Source organism: Dermacentor albipictus, chromosome 2, assembly GCF_038994185.2.
Source record: "Dermacentor albipictus isolate Rhodes 1998 colony chromosome 2, USDA_Dalb.pri_finalv2, whole genome shotgun sequence".
Taxonomy (NCBI): domain Eukaryota; kingdom Metazoa; phylum Arthropoda; class Arachnida; order Ixodida; family Ixodidae; genus Dermacentor; species Dermacentor albipictus.
Window position 1 is genome coordinate 79568545 of NC_091822.1, and position 18629 is coordinate 79587173.

At 46.3% G+C, this 18629-nt stretch overlaps 1 protein-coding gene across 1 annotated transcript; it reads left to right on the plus strand.

The window, feature by feature from the left end:
- The first annotated feature begins 3336 nt into the window (after positions 1-3336).
- On the plus strand, positions 3337-13723 carry LOC139055972 (uncharacterized). The gene is made up of 3 exons (XM_070533684.1): positions 3337-3530; positions 4818-4865; positions 11624-13723. The coding sequence occupies exons 1-3, from the start codon at positions 3497-3499 to the stop codon at positions 13582-13584; spliced, it is 2043 nt and encodes a 680-aa protein (XP_070389785.1). The 5' UTR covers positions 3337-3496; the 3' UTR covers positions 13585-13723.
- Positions 13724-18629: the final 4906 nt, after the last annotated feature.

Here is an 18629-nt window from a genome sequence, read left to right on the forward strand (position 1 = left end):
ACGAGTTGCACAGAACATCGCGAAGATGACCTTTTCTCTTTGCGGTCGAGCGGTGACTGTAGCGGCGACAACCACAAATTCTTTTACCATGACTGTACGAGGCAGTGCATCTCAAGCCAAATCACACGCAAGGCTTTGAGACATGCGGAGCTTGATCGGGATGTGCAGTCGTATGCCTGTAGAATCGAACCTTCTTTATTATTCGGGAAAGACCGTAAGAGCGGTAGAATATGTTGCATTACAGGTCGTTTTTGAAACATTGTCACACCCTTGCAACAATATAACAAATTTCGTGGGAAACTAACGTGACCGCTCCGACCGTAGGCAGTGTTCCAGCAAAATAAACCTGGTAGCAACGTAATACGACTATAGGGCTACATTACAACCCGTCGCCGGCCATGTTAGCATGTCACTTCACTCACGTTCGCTCACATTCTTCCCATCAATGCAAAACGCAATCGGTATCTTTTTTTGTAGCTTTTACGATACTATGCGTTATAGTTATTAGTCTAGCAATCACAAGAAATTTGCGACTCATCACTTTGCGTGCAAAATGTTCCAAACTCTCTAAACCTTAGAAGAAATTTTTGGTGAGCCCCAGAGTGCGCTAAACAATGTTCTAATCTACCTGTTTCTTCTCTACCAGTTTCTCTTTCAGTACGTGCCTAAGTGTTGGATGCGTTATAATGTAACGATACTCTGGCTCGCTTTGTGCCTGTGATTGGTTTGGTTGTCACACTTGAGCGCAACCAGCAGAAACAATCGCAACACCAGAACTAGCCCCCCCCCCCCTATTGCTACACGACCTCAATAAATTTTGCTCCACGTCATGACGTCATGCGAATACAATAAGCGTAGTCGACGGTTCATTTATTCACAAGGTTCGCAGGAGTATTAAATGAGAGGGGGAGGGAGAAACAAGGTGTGATTAAAGAGAAGCAGTAGCTTGTTAACAATTTTCGCGCAAACAAAAGCCATGTGTTTCTTTGAGCGAAAAACTGTTAACGTGCAATACCAGCTAGCCCACTAGTCTGTTTTGTCGAATCAATATTCATTATACGAAGCGAGTTAAAGGTCCATTACAAGGACATCATCGGGATAATGCAGAGAACAATACAATGATGAGTGAAGGCTAGTGCAAGGTAAACAAGATGGCAACAACAACAAAAATCATGAAAATGCGGCAGTCAGTTCTCATCGAAATTTCACCGGCTCACGGATGTTGAGCGTCTTCAGGAAGGCCGTTCCACAGTTCGATAGCATTTGGTAGTGCTGATGAAGTAAATGTTTTTGTGAGTCTGAAGATGCCTTTCAAATAGCGTTAACTGTGCAGACAGGTGTGAAGTACGAAGTGGTTGCGAAAAGAGGTAGGGAAGACGGGCGATTGCCTAAATTACTTTCATATAATACATTATTATTCAAACTCACCCCTTTCCTAACCAGTGTACAACCGCTACATTCATTGCCGTTCGCCCGTAGCGGGCGAGCGCCATTATTTAAGGAAGAAACAAGCAAGGGAACGTGACGGCGGCCTCCACTGTGAAACGATACTGCTGTCGCAGTAAATGTGTTCAGGGACAAAGAAATCGGTAAGGTGAGCTGTATGTTTAAGCAATCATTTGCATGAAACATTGCCAGCTCTTAGTGATAATGAATGTCAGTTTTCGCTACTGAAATAATAAGCAATAACAAATGTTTCACCTTTTTATTCCCTTAATATAAAACGAATTAAACAGAAAGAAGTATGAGGGTAAGTGTGCCAACTAATGACGAATCATCTGAAGCAATCAATCGACGGACACCGACCAAAAGAAGTACTAAAAATGATTAAATCTAAATGACGTTTCAGCTTCCCTACGGAAGCCTTGTTCACAATGGGATGAAGGAAAGTTCAGGGAAGCTTACGTAAGCAGCGCGTGTATGACGGGAGGAGGGTTCCCTCATTTCGATTGTGCGTGTGACGTGTTTTTTGTATCTCCAGCGATTCCATATACAGCCGCAATTTTAGGGTTCCTTCTTGGCCGATAACTCTCGAGTGATCCCAGTCAATCTTTTGGCCCGTTGCATCCATGTGCTCGGCAAGGACATTCGAAACCGTACGTTTCTTTTCAACATCTTTCTGATGCTGCCTCAGTCTCTGTTTGAAGTTTCCCGATTCACTGATGTATGCGCAGTCGCAATCTGCACAAGGTGTCTTATAGACTACGGCGGGAAACGATTCTCTCGGAAGCCTGTCCTTACCGCCAACGAGTGCTTGCCTCAGCTTACACACGGGCACGTGCGCCACCTCAACGTCACAACTGCGCAGAGTGCGAGACAAGGTTTCGCTTATCCCTGGAACGTAGGGTATGCCAGCACGCTTTCTTGGTCGGGGATTAGCCGGACGGACTGAATTGGACAGGCGGCGTTCCACAGCTCTCAAAAAAGACGTGGGATTGCCACTTTCCGAGAGATCTCCTCGCACGTGGTTCAAGTCTGTGGAACGAGTTTCTGCTGTGGTGCAAATGCGGGTCGCATGGTTGAGCAGAGAGGCAGCAACCGACCTTTTGTGAGCGTCAGGATGAACGGATTGAAAGTTCAGTTAGCGGCCAGTGTGAGTGTCCTTACGGTATACGCTGAACGAGAGCCGTCAATCGCGTCTGGTGACAAGTACGTGTAAAAAAGAACGAATCATCTGTTCAACTCGACGCGCACTGAATCCTACATAGTGTAAATGATCATGCTAACAGGCTATGACACAAACGGTGGCTGGAATCCATTCGTAATTTATTTGTGAGCCAGTCGGTAGTTAATTGAAACAACCACAAATATTACGGTGAATCAGTTAACGTATGACAGGTGCAGGCACAATAGCTTGTCACTTGATACAATATACTTCGAAACTGCACAATTCGTGAGAATAATTGCCGGTGTGTTCCTCTTTTCTATGCCACATCGTCTAATATTGTAACTTTCACGGTAAAAATTATGTTTGCAATAAAAGTTGTCGTTTATTATTTTTTTAGACATATCTTCAGTCGAAGAGCACTTAAAACTCGCTACGAACAGCGGTGGCCGGAAAACACAATTTTTCATGGACAGCTCGCTCTGAAACCATCTCACGAAGAGCGGGCACATGTATTTTCGTAAAATCGTGCTCAACGCTGGTTCCCATCTATTTCGCTGCAGAAGGTCACGGGCGACAAAGCCTTTCGTGAAGTGCTCAACAATACGCCTTTGTCATTGTCATGTCCTTTGCTCAGTGCGCGGACATGTCGTGAGAACAATGGCGTGGCCTATTTTCTGTTTCAGGGACGTGCGCGCGCAGATTTGTCTCCCCAAATTCGGCGAACTTGTGCCTTTCCGTCACAAACAGGCATTGGCCAGCTGAGGGTTTCCTCTTACCTGTTTCTTTCATTTCTCCCTCTCAAGATATTCGAGAGCGAGGCTTCCTTCCTCCAACGAGGCACAAGACATACCGCGCAAGCACCTGAGCCTTACAGGCCACACCGTAATCATGGGGCCGGCACGTACTGGCCTTTTGATCCTGGGTAAGTTCACGTGAGGCTAACTGCGCACTCAAATGCGTGCCGACCGTCTTTAACAGTAAAATGTTTCTAAATGCAATTCTATATTTTACGTGGCGGTTTACGAATTCTCCCCATTTAGAATTGCTATCCAAAAGCGTTCAAAACTCATTTCCCTCACATATGACACGCTTTTTCGCACGGTAATTTCTTTGCGCACGAAATTGATTGTTCTTTTTTTTTCTACGAGAAATAGAATTGATTTGCTTTGTCACCCTTGCTATCTGGCATACGAGTCACTTCAGCGAAAGCGTTGTATGCATACCAGTCTTCATATTATCAGACGTGGTGTTAAAACCCTCAATTCTTCAGGTAAAAAATGATCGAGCTCTTCACGGTCAAATTTTATCAGCCCAACACGCACCTGCATCGTTTGCTTTTATTTTACGCCCAAGAAAAGAACTCAACATGAGTGAAAACTCACGAAACACTTGTTCATCCTGCCCTCGCACAGTTCGAATTCACATTGTTCGTGCAATGAAAATGCACTTCAAATAACGCTGTAGTGCAATGAGATGCGTGAAGTGGGTTGTCTGAGAAATGGTTGCATTTTGCAGCAGTATCTGAACGGAACCAGTAAAACCGTGCAACACTGCGTCGTACTCCTTAGTATGCGCTGAATATCCGAACACTTGGCGGCGCGTCCAGGCTGCCACAATATTAAGCGCTTTCTTCGATAGCGTGGTCCGTTAACTTTAGATGCAAACTCCGAGGTAGAAAAGACAAGACTTCCCTTTAGCCAATGTACGCTCCGACTGGTTGTGCTGTACGGAGCTGAGGGAGTAAAAAAATGCTTACAATTACATAACTCGCACAATTCAACTGTTTCCTTATCTGCCATAGCTGAGCGCTATTCAGCACATTTTTGTGCGCTTTTACGGCTCTGGTGGATACGATTTGCATGATATCGAAGAAGAAAGCGTACTTTACCAAGCCATGCAGTTTTAAGCAGGTCTTTGCGCTATGTAAGCTTTACACTGATTACGTTATCTATATATCAAGCCGAGATAGGCCGAGAAGTCTTCTCACCTTCCACCAGTGTACTTACAAAGAGAAATCCAAAGACTAGGTGCATGGCTAAACGAGAACATTTATGCATCAAGCAGGAGAAGCATAAGGAGGCAGTTCTTTCCTTGTGAGAGCTGTACCAATGCGCTTTAATTCTGCGCAATGAGATGCAGGGCTCTGAAAAAAATGTTTTTGACCCCTGTAACTGCTTATTGTTAAATTGTTATGTTTTCTGGCGTGCAGGCATATTCGTCACCTGCGGCTCTGCGCAGAATTTCAACTTCGGAAATGGTATGAATTTCTTTATTATATTAGACACTGCTTTTCTCTTCTTACGGTTTCATTTTCATTTCCTTTCATATCGTCACGCTGGGACTGCACAGGCTAACAAAGCGCAGATGATTCAGTCATCGCCGGTGCAGATAGGATTACCAAAGAAAAATCGTCAATAGATTCAATCAATTCAATGACTCACGGGAGGTGCTTAAGATAACTGCCAATTAACATTTTCTCTCAGCTAAACATCTTTCGCAACCACTTTTTTGGCAAAAGCTGCAATACAAAACTAACTTCCCGAATGCAAGAGAGGAAGCACGATCACATTAACATGGCCATCATTCCCGTTTTCAGGACGATAGCCTTATTCCTCATTTTCTCTGGCCTCGTGCACATCAGCTCTCTATTTTTCTACCACGAAGTAAGCCGCAGCGGACAATAGAAAAAATGCTCCCTCAATGTCACCGCCAGGTAAACTGGACACAATGGCTCAGGTATTCAGTGGCAGTGCCACCTCTACAGTGCTGTGCAAAAAAAATGCAGTAGCATGGGCCAAAAAGTTTCATCACCGGCGACGACATAAGATGCCTTAGTCTGACGACATGCGTAACCCTACGAGATGTCTTAATCTAAAGTACAACCGGGGAAGGAGACGCGGCTCCGCGTTGGTCTTCTTTGTCGGTTTAATCTGCAGCAGTCTTTTCGAGATTTTTACTGCTTAAACGAGCTGTCTTCTTCACCTACGTGGACATGCTGCTGGCTGCTTCTGAACGCAAAGCTATAGAGGACACAATAAGCTCAATGTTCATAATAGCCAAACTATCTATAATATCTGCATTACAAATTTACTATGTCGTTTTTACCTGGGCTTTCTTTAGAGGACACGAGCAAATAATAAAAGCTTCTGTATTGCATCTCTAGTATATGTCCGTACTTCATTCTGTGTATCCACTATTTATTTACATCTATAGCAAGAATATATTATTGTTCACTGGTTCGTAGGTGCGCTCCAGCGTAGGGCTGCAGTTTTTAGAGGAGCTGTTGCCGTCACACCTGTACACACCCTGCGTACTCTGGCTTTTGCTTTGGGTGACGTCACCAAATGTGTCTCGAGCTGCAACTTCACAAGCGCACTGAAGATGAATAATACTGACGATTATGTTGTTGCTGATAGTAATTAAACCGAAAATGGCACAAGGCAATTGTGGTGGATACGCCAAGTATACCCGGTCACACTACAATAACAGGGAAAATAAATGGAGCTACAAAAAGAGATCCTCAGTACAAAAAAGAGAGAGAGAGAGAGCGACAAGTATTGTGAGCGCAACACATGTCTGACTTTCATCGTCATCCTCTCTATGTATCATTATCATATACCATATATCATTATCATCACCAGCTGCACAGGTTGATCCTCGTAGTGGTAACACGAGGTCAGATCGAATAAAGCGGTTCCTTATAGTGCGTAAAATGGGCGTAATCACTCTGGAAGCCATCATATCATAAGGTTATTGATGGCAGGTTGATAGTTGTGCATTACCTGCAAATCGTGGGCATACTGGGCACAGAGTAGCATCTTTTTTGTTTCTTAAATACATTTGAATATGTTTATGCGCTTACTGCTCCTCCGTTCCAGGTCGAATTTTGCCGAAATATTGAATTTTAGGGTCCGTATCCTTCAATGTAGCAGCTGGAACACTTACTCAACTTTTTGACATTAGAAAAACAAGTGTAAATTTTCCTAAATTTTTATTGTCTGCATCGCACCCCCCCCCCCCGCTCCAGCTATTAATGGAAACCAAACTAGAAAGTCGTGTCTTGCCGCACTGCAGAAGCCCGAAATGATATAGCCGCCGTGCTTTATACATCACTCACTGAGGGCGATCGATCATCCATCATAAATTCATCAATCGTTCACAAGCTCACAAGCTATGCCGAAACGCAAACACCAATTCAGGCTGATGCACAGCATCACGCGTACACGCTACAATGTCACAAGGTCGATAGTGATGCATGATGCTTGTCGAGGGAAGAATGATGGTGAATGGCAGGTGTATGCACAGAAAAGTACGGCACATACTACCAAGCAACCTTTAGGGATATTGTACCTATTCCCTCACAGTGGCGCATACATATTCTGGCCGATTAGCCAAGAACGGGCTCCCGAATGTCACAAGGTCGAAAGTGATGCATGATTTCGGTCGAGGGAAGAATGATGGTGAATGGCAGGTGTATGCACAGAAAAGTACGGCACATACTACCAAGCAACCTTTAGGGATATTGTACCTATTCCCTCACAGTGGGGCATACATATTCTGGCCGATTAGCCAAGAACGGGCTCCCGAATGTCACAAGGTCGAAAGTGATGCATGATTTCGGTCGAGGGAAGAATGATGGTGAATGGCAGGTGTATGCACAGAAAAGTACGGCACATACTACCAAGCAACCTTTCGGGATATTGTACCTCTTCCCTCACAGTGGGGCATACATATTCTGGCCGATTAGCCAAGAACGGGCACATTCCCAGTGGGACAGACTGAATCGCCACATAAATAAATTATGTAAATCAATGATTCAATGTGAAATATGATTCACCATTTGATTAACCAGTTTGATTTGTACATATCTGTGAACCGACATTAAGTATTCAGCCTTCATGTAGGAATTGTACTAGGACTGTAGAATTGGCAAAAACAGGCATACGCCCACACCTAGCGCCTAAATCAAGGAAAATAAAGTAAATCCAGGAATGCTTTAAATTTCATTTACCATTCCATTAACGGATCGTTGTGCATGTGATCCTAGACTTTATGTTCAGGTTTTATATAGGAAGATATAATAATAGTTATTATTGTTATTCTCTGCACACTTTGTCAATATGCAAGGGTTGCATGCTGAATCTGAACCTGGCGACGTTTAATGCAAGAACGTCATCTAGTGAGGCGAGTCTAACAGTGCTATTGCAGGAATTAGCGGGCATCAAATGGGATATAATAGTGCTCATTGAGGTTAGGAGTACAAAGAAAGCATATACAGTGCTAAAAAGCAGGCACGTCCTGTGCTACCGGCGCTAAGCGGAGAAACGAGAACTGGAAGTCGGATTGTTCATCAATAAGTATATAGCTGGTAACATACAAGAATTCTATAGCATTAACGAGAGGGTGGCAAGTCTTGTTGTCAAACTAATAAAGAGGTACAAACTCAAGGTCGTGCAGGTATACGCGCCTACATCCAGTCATAATGGCGATTTCAATGCCAAGGTAGGCAAAAAAAAATTATGCGGTTTTACGTGCTAGAACCACTTTCTGATTATGAGGCACGCCGTAGTGGAGGGCTCCGGAAATTTGAACCACCCGGGGTTCTGTAACGTGCACCTAAATCTAAGTACACGGGTGTTTTCGCATTTCGCTCCCATCGAAATGCGGCCGCCATGGCCGGGATTGAATCCCGTGACCTCGTGCTCAGCAGCCTAACACCATAGCCACTGAGCAACCACGGTGGGTGCCAAGGTAGACAAGAATCAGGCTGGAGACAAGTCAGTGGGCGAATATGGCATAAGGTCTACGAATAGCAGGGGAGAGTTAATAGTAGACTTTGCAGAACAGAATAATATGCGGATAATCAATACCTTCTTCCGCAAGCGGGATAGCCGAAAGTGGACGTGGAGGAGCCCGAATGACCTGACTAGAAATGAAACAGACTTTATACTCTGTGCTGACCCTGGCATCATACACGATGTGGATGGGCTCGGCAAGGTGCGCTACAGTGACCATAAGATGGTAAGAACTCGAATTTGCCTAGACTTGAGGAGGGAACGAAAGAAACTGGTACATAAGAAGCTGATCAATGAGTTAGCGGTAAGAGGGAAACTAGAAGAATTTCGGATCAAGCTAGAGAACAGGTATTCGGCTTTAGCTCAGGAAAAGGACCTTAGTGTTGAAGCAATGAACGGCAATCTTATGGGTATTATTAAGGAGTGTGCAATTGAAGTCGGTGATAACTTCGTTAGACAGAACACCGGCAAGCTATCGCAGGAGAGGAAGGATCTGATTAAGAAACGCCAATGTATGAAACCTTCTAACCCTACAGCTAGAGTATAACTGGCAGAACTTTCGAAGTTAATCAGCAAGCGTAAGGTAGCTGACATAAGGAAGTATAATATGAATATATTTGAGCGCGCTCTCAGGAACGGAGGAAGCCTAAAATTAGTGAAGAAGAAACTAGGAATAGCGAAGAATCAGATGTATGCGTTAAGAGAAAAAGCTGGCAATTTCATTACTAATATGGATAACATAGTTCCATTGGCTGAGGAGTTCTATAGAGATTTATACAGTACCAGTGGCACCCACGACAAAATTAGAAGAGGTAATAGCCTAGAGGAATTTGACATACCACGAATAACCCCGTAGGAAGTGGAGAAAGCCTTGGGAGCTATGCAAAGGGGGAAGGCAGCTGGGGAGGATCAGGTAACAGCATATTTGTCGAAGGATGCTGGGCAGATTTATCTAGAAAAACTGGCCACCCTGTATATGCAGTGCCTCGGGACCTCAAGCGTACCGGAATCTTAGAATAATGCCAACATAATCTTAATCCATAAGAAAGGGGGCGCCGTAGACTTGAAAAATTAGAGACTGATCAGCTTACTGTCGGTTGCCTACAAAGTATTCACTAAGGTAATCGCAAATAGAATCGGGAACACCTTAGACTTCTGTCAACCAAAGGACCAGGCAGGATTTCGTAAAGGCTACTCAACAACAAACTGTATTCACACTACCAATCAGGTGATAGAGGAATGTGCGGAATATAACCAACCCTAATATATAGTTTTCATTGATTACGACAACACGTTTGATTCAGTCGAAACCTCAAGAGTCATGCAGGTATTATGGAATCAGGGTGTAGACGAGCCGTATTTAAAGATACTGAAAGATATCAATAGCGGCTCCACAGCCACCGTAGTCCTCCATAAAAAAAGCAACAAAATCCCAATAAAGAAGGGCGTCAGGCAGGGAGATAGCTCTTCAACGCTGTGCCCAGTGTGTTTGCAGGAGGTATTTGGAGACCTGTATTGGGAATAAATGTGGATAACAGTGAATGGAGAATACCTTAGTAACTTGTGATTCGCTGATGATATTGCCTTGCTTAGTAATTAAGGGGATGAATTGCAATGCATGCTCACTTTCCTAGAGAGGCAAAGCAGAAGGGTGGGTCTAAAAAAGTAATCCTTAGAAAATTAATGTAATGTTTAACAATCTCGCAAGAGAACAGCAGTTTGCGATAGGTAACGAGGCACTGGAAGTGGTAAGGGAATACATCTACTTAGGGCAGGTAGTGACCGTGGAACCTGATCATGAGAATGAAATAATCAGAAGAATTAAAATGGGCTGGGGTGCGTTTGGCAGGCATTCTCAGATAATGAATGGCAGGTCACCATTACCCCCAAGAGAAAAGTGTATAACAGCTGCGTCTTACCAGTACTCACCTACGAGGCAGAAAACTTGCGAAAATGGTTCTACTTAAACTGAGGACGACGCAAAGAGCTATGGAAAGAATGATGGGAGTCACGTTAAGGGGGATAAGAAGAGAGCAGATTGGGTGAGGTAACAAACACGAGGTAATGACAGCTGAAATCAAGAAAGAGAAATCGGCATAAGCAGCGCATGTGATGAGGAGGTAAGATAACCGATGTTCATTAAGGGTTACGCACTTCATTCCAGGAGAAGGGAAGCATAGAAGGGGCCACAGAAAGTTAGGTGGACGGATGAGATTAACAAGTTTGCAGGGACAACATGGCCACAAAAAGCGCATGACCGTGGTAGTTGGAGAAGTATGGGAGAGGCTTTTGCCCTGCTGTGAGAGTAGCCATGATGATGATGATGATGATGATGATGATGATGATGATACATGCTAGTAGTTCAATTTCGCTGGTGGTTTAACATAACGTTCGCATAGATATCTACAAATATATCCGCGAGGTAGCGACCGGTTTCTAACATCTGTTGAGGTGATATGCCCTGGTAAATCCATCAAACCTCTAACTCCGACTCAACAGCGCACCGCAGCCTGTAGCCAGACCGCCACGTAAGACCTGGGAAAGTGGGCAAAGAAAATTTCGCTTTACAAACTCCAAAATAAACGGAGGGACCTAGCACGTTGTCTGCTATGCTCAAAGACTTTACAAAGTTTCACAAAAAGCGCCAGAATAACGGGGATAATCAGTGCTTCTAGCACTTTGTAATAGAGCGTCCTTCTGAAGCACTCCTTTTACGCGCAGGCATGATTATTCAAAGACTAAATTAGAATATCTAAGGTAATTTACCACACATAAAGAAATTAGTGGGACCGTACACTACCTTTCGGATTCAGCAATCATAGTGGGTGAAATAGTGGACGTCGGCTTGCATTAACTTGTTTCAAGCGTTTTCTGACGACCACCGCTGCGTTTTAATGCATTCAGCACGCACCGATGCCTTATGTCTTGCATATATAATTTAATCAATACCACAATACCAATGCTGCACAAGCACTGGAGGCCTGTCCTACTTTCTCACTGTTCAGTCTCCCATTATTGTTAGAAGGCGCCCTTTCCGTTAAGCTGGAAAATATCTGCGTTTTCATGTTCGCCAATGCTTTAGACATTCGTGTGGTTGCGCGATCAAGCTCTGCGAACCGAAACACAGTAGAGCTGTTCTTACTTATATTGAGCCACTAGGTTCTGAAACACTCAAGACACTCGCGCTCGTTACACCTTGAATCTTTTCAACCACTCGCAGAACTCCAGCTGGGGCACCGAGGCCGCGTGTGCCGTGAACTCTACGAACTGGGACTGGCAGGCGTTCATCCTATTCACCTTGGCGCCATGACTGGAGGCCGGAAGCTTCAGCGCAGCGGAGTGGAGTCGTCCCGCGTCTGGGCCTGGTTGGGAAATCATGGAGGCCGCGGCTTGTGGGGCGGCACCTTGGGCTCTCATCTTTGGCTTAGCCCAGCGCATGTCAGGCACGGTGGCCGCTGGGGCGTCCTCAGGACTGGTGTTTGGGTCATGCACGGAGGCCGTAGACTGTGGATCGCGCTGCCAATGTATGGATTTGGAAACACCATCGGCTTCTCTTCGGCAGTCCGCATCGACAGGCGAGCGACGAGTGGCCTAAGGACCGGAATGCCGCAGGGCCGCGCCGGTCTCATTGGTGGCTTCGAATCTATGGGATCGAACGTCGACTCTGGTCAAGATGGTCAATGGGGTTTCAGAGGTCATAGCAGGAGAGGCAGAAGAGGTAGAACAGGACGAAGAGGCCCACGGAGCCAGGAACAAGGAGGCATGGATGGTGATAAGGGGTGGCTCTCTTGGGGGCAACAGAACCAGCGTGGCGGCGGGCAATGGGGTCGCATAAGCGAAGATGGTAGTGAATTAGGTGGATCAGGTGGCTGGGGAGCTCCAGGGCTCGGTGAAAGCATTGGCGGTGAGTCTTTAAATGTGGCTGAGGGCAGTTCCTTGAGCTTAGGAGAACAGGGACTCGGTAGGGCGGTCGGTCAAGGGTCGAGAAACTTAGAAAATGTAGAGCTTGGCTTCAGTAGTCTAGGACAGCAGGGTGCACAGGGACGCGATTCGAGCTTAGGAAGACAAAGTAGCTCCTCTGGCAGTGCGCGAGGAAGTGGTGGCGAAGCTGGATTGAGCTTTAGTACTGGATCAGGGGGACAAGGAAGCTCATGGGGCCTAAGACAAGCGAGTGGTATGGGCTTAAGCGGCAGTGACGGAGGAAGTGGTTCTTGGGGTTCTGAATACGGAGGCGGTGCCTTCGGAAGGCTCGGAGAATCCGGCTCATGGGGGATACGAGGCCTACAGCAAGGCGGTAGCGGTCGCTTCGGGAATTCGCTAGGAGTAGGAGGCACCTTTGGAGGGGGAAGCCTACAGCGAGGCGGTTCTGGTGGCTTCGGGAGTGGGCTAGAAGTTCGCAGCTCGTGGGCACCAGAAAACCTATTAGGAGGTGGTTCTGCTGGCCTCGGGAGAGGCTCGTTAGGGGCAGGAGGCTTATTGGACGGTGGTTATGGTGGCTTCGGGAATTTGCGAGGAGGAGGAGGCTCTTTTGGAGCGATAGGCCTGCAGCAAGGTGGTTCTGGTAACTTCGGCAGTGGACTCGAAAGTGGGAGCCCATGGGGGGGAAGAACTCTATTAGGAGGTGAAGAGGGTGGACAATTAAGCCGCGGTATGTTGGGGCGAGGGTTCCAGCTGGGAGGAAGTTTCGGTTCCAGGGGCTCGAGGAGTCAGAGCGGAGGCTTGTCTAGTTCGTTCGGAGGAGACTCTCTTGGCGTCGCAGGCATGTCTGAAGACGAAACAAGTGGTAGTAGTGGTGCACTTAGCGGCCTTGGCGGCTCTAGCGGAGAGCAGTTAGGAGGCGGCGCAAGTGACGGCGGCCAGTTTTCAGGAATAAGGCGTTCCGGGGGTTTAGGGGGTGGATCAGGATATCGTAGCTTTTGGAGTAGTGAACGAGGAGGAGGAGGCAGCCCCTTCAGTTTCAGAAAAATAAGGCTTATTTTACCTCGGCTAGGCCGCCCATTACGGCGCTGGCTATCTTGGAGCAGCTCACCTACGCAAGACGAAGATGGCTCTAGTGATGGAAACGACGGTGGATCTTCGGGCTTCTTCGGAGGGTCTGGAGGGGGGCTCTTTGGGGGATCGGACAGCTCATCCAGCTTTGGTGGCTCGAGTAGGTCTTCTCAGCAGAAGATAGCATTTTAGTTCTCAGACCAAAGCCTGTGTCTCAAGGAACAGATGCTATATTAGCAAGCCAGCGGAAAGTCAAGCGAGGTAATAAAGTCATTCTCTCTTTCTGTTTCAGTTCCTGCTTAAAATTGAATAAATGAAATGCTGACACCTACATTGCGTCTTTATTCATGAGAGTATTTTGAAATTCTATTCAATGAAGAAGTCACTTCTACTTATTTTGCCTCTTCCCATCGTAGGACCTTAGATTTTTCTAAATTATTACGACTGCGGGCGCGCAATACGGAAATATTTAAGCACAAGACTTCTCTTACGCATGTTTCTTTCCTCGATGGCACACCAAGTTATGTCGTACACTGGTAGCGAAAGCTCCATAGACACCTATTGGTCCAAAAAATGGCGGCTCATGGGCTACCCAGCACCCCTGGATGCTGGGGGGCATTCTTACGTATGCGTGACGTAGCATGACGTCAGACTAACGTATGCGCTTTGGCGCAAATTAAAAACCGGTCTTTTTATAGAACCCGCATTTTCGAGCTCGTATTGAATGTTGCTGCCTTTGAGCGCGCGCCAACCTTTGCCAGTCAAGTGTGCTCGAGTTCCTGGTAGCTATGTCCTAGTTTATGCGTTTATGTGCAATTGTGAAGCAAATGAAAGTGACTGGCAAAGAAGGCAGCATAGAAAGACAGCAACACTTACAGACACGGGCTAAGCATGCATAATTCGTAGCTCAAATACTCGTGCAAGTACTTTGTCTCTGAGTAGAGCAAGGTACGGTCCACAAAGCGCTGGCTCAAATGGAGTGTTCACGATAGAGTGTACGTCTAGTATAGTTTCCATTTTCATGGTTAATTACATCAACCAAACAAATACAGTGATAAAGCACACCACAAATTGCATGTCCCAGCTGGCTAATCATCCCGATGGTAACAATGTAGATAGGAAAAAGCGCGGAAGTGCCACAAACATTGCCAGGTAGTAAATTTAAATGTACAGAAAACAATGCTATGACAGCTTCAATTCAGGCAAAAATGACATAAAATGAACAGGTGTATCAAGATATACCTGGAGCATAGGGCACTGGGGCTGCTCTTCACATTTCATTTCTTCATCTGAAAGAATATAGCAGCTGTGTTTACACCTGCAAGACAATGTTAAAGCCAGTTTTAGCATCAACAAACCTGCTCAACCATACTCTGAGCCTGCGTACTACCTCCAGACCTGCTTCTGGTCGGCAACCAGAGTATTTTGAAGCAATTCTGATCCAACTAAACCACACTTGAAGTACATCTTACAGTGAAACGCAAGGACATCCACATGGCAATAAAGCATATATCACCTTCCAGCACGTTTTAATATAGTCAGATAAAGCTCAAGCGCTGTTCCGCGTTGTTTTTATGCGAAGCATATTACGAGAGCTCAACCCAGCTCCTCAGGCGCGGCGGTGTCGCCTTGAATACCACGTGACACCGTGACGTCACGACAGAGGAGAAGTGGCTTTGGCTCAACTCTTGCAAGATGGGCTGGGTGGGAATCGAACCAGGGTCTCCGGAGTGTGAGACGGAGACGCTACCACTGAGCCACGAGTACGATGCTTCAAAGCGGTACAAAAGCGCCTCTAGTGAATGCGGTGTTGCCTTAGAAACGAGCTGTTTCTAACGCTCAGGCGTGCGTCGCTTGCTCAGGCGCACATTTCGTTGCCACGCCGAACGCTGCGTTGCTCGACGCTCACCGCGTCCAATGCGGGGCGCGTAGTCGCTGCGCCGTAGCCCATTGTAATGGCGGGTCGATGGGAACGCTGTCGCGTTCCACTCTTGAAGGCGAAGCAGAGTAAGGCATGAGTTGTTTCTTCGTCTAGCCGAACCAAATATAGCCAAGCAGCAGCAGTTCACCAGGCTAAACAGTGGTTCAACAACTAAAATAAAGGCTGGTATGCTTCGCATCCTGGGCTTAACCTTACCTAAGCCACAGTCATTTTTCTTGCCATCTCATTGTGCTGCAAAAGATCCTGCTAAAACTCGGAGGAGACGCAGCAAGCCTGTTTAAAGGTGGCTTTGTAGCCAATGGTACTGAGCGGTACTTTTGAAGACGTGGTTGATTTAGTTATACACGTCAGCACGAAACCGCAGGGGGCGGGAAGGTGGAAAGATTGACCCCGACATCGCAGAAACCAGTTGAATCTATTGCCTAGAGGGTCTCCTTTGGGAGGCATTCTATTTATCGGAATGGAGTTTTATACGACAATATCGCACTAGTACATAAGGGACACAAGAAAAGGCTGTACAGTGCATAAAAGTACCGTAAAAGAGTGACTGAGTGGAATGAGGAATGAAAGATGCCGCATTGTTAAACCATTGCTCCTTTGCGCAAACATGTCACGTCCTAGCAAAGCCAAATACACAACACAAAAAATAGAATACAATATTCGGGGCGAGGACTTATGGAGTTGCCATCCGTCGGAAGCGCCTCCCTTACGTAGTATGAGGGATCACGCGGCGCGCTCCTCATAGGTTTCGCTTACGGCGCTCAATAAAAACACCGCGCGGAAGCTTTCCTGGACATTTATGTAAGTACTCTCAAAAAAAAGGGAAGGTTTTGACTGTCGATATAATAATCTTGGGCAAACTGAAAGCACAGAATCGTTTACAGATGCTACCTCATTACCGAATACGTACACTGAACGCCAGTGCGCGCGGACGGCGCGGTGGAGTCTCCCGAACCGGCTTCTTGCGTGAAATGTAGACAAACGCTGAGAGGAAATTATGGGAAATAGGTTCTTATAGCGAGCTGTCTGTATAACCAAATGGAGCATCACAGAATGAAGCCTCAATGAAGCGATCGCACGGGTTAGCAGAGACCGACAACGCGCCTGCATGCATGTGCGCGTACGATGTTTTGCTTTCGCTGCCAGCGCGTTTTCGCACCGTGCCGGAAGCTTTAGCCCCGCAGCATATGAGCATTTGGCAGAACACTAGCAACCATTGTTGCGTAGAAGCTATCAGAAGTGTTCAAAAATAATTTCCTTATAGAGACTGCGACACCTACGGAGCCTGTGATATGCTGTCGCGACGATTCAATCTTCTGTTAGTCTTCTAAATTCTTGGACATTTCAATATCATTTCTGAGGTTGCATCGTACTGTATGTCTATCGGTTTCTCAGCGCGCGATTTTCCCTCTGCTTCTTTCTTGTAATCAAGTGCATTGATTCATAACACAAACATGACCATATGCCATTAATCTTTTTTAAGTGCAGCGCTCCTTTTTCGTTCCAGTGAATTGCCAGTATCTAGCATCAACAAGTTCGTATACCAAACCGTCATGACATTAGCCGGGCAGCGGGCGCGGGCGACAGTCTCGGTGCGCGTTTTCTGCTACTCACCGAACATCACAGTACCGGCGCTGCAGCAGAAATCTTCCTCGCGTCTGTGCTTGCTGCATACCCGAGTTGTAGCCGATGGCTGTTTGCCGATCATAAGTTTCGCGAGCCAACCTTCACGCAGCTCCTTGGCCTGCGGCTACGTGTGAATAAGGCTGACACCGGGCTCCGTTGAGCACCCAGCAGTAGCCTACCATGCTGCACGCCTCAAAAGTCAGCCACTACCTATTGCAATACTTTCAAATATTGTGAAGCAGTCACCCAAGGCGGTAAAGCCTCACCACTTAATCAGAACAGCAGCACAGCTGGGACTTTAACCTTTCGTTTTCAACTCGCTTCGGCGCTTCCGAAGCAGCCGACGCAGCCGCAGTGTCCACGTGATCCCTCATGCACGTCACGCCGACGGTGTCGCCAGCTTTTCCAGTGAAGGAGCTCGCCCCCAATAGCCAGGCTGTGAACCAGAAAAACCATTTGGAGCCCTTAAACCAGCCTAAACAGATCTGTCACACACACTGGAAAATAGCTTGCAATTTCACAGAACATTCAACCAGTAGCTCGGCAACTGCATCAAGTGCGTAGCCATAGTGCTTGCTTCGTAGCTTTCCATTTAGTGGTTTCCCTATGAAGTTCAATATTTTTTCCGCGCGCAAGCCTCACCCTGACGAACAGGGCAAACAAACCATGATAAATATCATCACTACACATAGTTAGCGATTTTTCTAGCTTAGCATGAAGAACAAGCACAGATCATGCCCTACGTGTTCTTTTCCCGAAATATCGGAGACAGATCCGATAAAAAGCGGCTCGCAAGCATTGATAAATGCTACAAAGCAGGGTGCAGGAACTGATAGGCTCCCAAAGTCTTCTCCAGTTATTTTCGCTCTCAAGTACAAGAGAACTTGGCTCTGATCGGTAAAGGCTGCGTTCTCCTGCCTCAACTCACACTTATGCGACCCTGTAGCACACCTGTGGCCATTCATAAACGTATGCGCAAGACAGCCTGCAAAATGCACAATGTTGTTTTCTAGCATCGGAGATGGATAATCATTAGCCAGAAATTCTGCTGCAACTAGCAAAGATGCCGTAGGTGTACAGAGAGAAGGAGCAAATTTAGAAAAACAAGCTGGGAGAGTGGCCAGAAGACAGACAATGTCTTCAGCACAGTTGCTGCTTTCGGACAGTTTGAAAAGGTTTCTAACTAAAATATGTCTAAATCATGTGTGAAACTGTCGGCAACACGAGTTGCTGTTCGTTCAAGATTTTGACCTAGCTATTGCAAAGGTGTTTTCAAACGTATCCTCGTTCATGTGTCTGGTAAGGAGGTATGCCAAACCATTCCAAAAGGCCAAGTGGTTCCATAACAGCAGCAAAACCCTCATATTTTGGCAGAAGCCACAGATGCAAAGTGTCTGCCGTGTACAGCCTAGAGCTTTGATATTCTCGAACACTGCAGTGCACTCCTCCAAAAACTCTTTATGCACAGATCCTGCACACATTGCAGATGCATACGGAGACTCTCCCCACATCTGTGAAATATTTAGGTTATCAAAGAGCCTGTCAATCTTCTCAGTAAATTTGGCCGCATGGATAGCCTCTGCTGGCGATTGCTGGAATGTTACCTGCGTGCACAATTCAGCAGCGGAATGGTTGCTGAATACTTGTGCTGCGAGTTTCACCGACATCT

Coding starts and splice junctions, on each gene's coding strand:
- LOC139055972 (XM_070533684.1), top strand. CDS start 3,497: ATGGGGCCGGCACGTACTGGCCTTTTGATCCTGG. Junction 3,531..4,817: donor TACTGGCCTTTTGATCCTGG/GTAAGTTCACGT, acceptor TCTGGCGTGCAG/GCATATTCGTCACCTGCGGC. Junction 4,866..11,623: donor GAATTTCAACTTCGGAAATG/GTATGAATTTCT, acceptor AACCACTCGCAG/AACTCCAGCTGGGGCACCGA.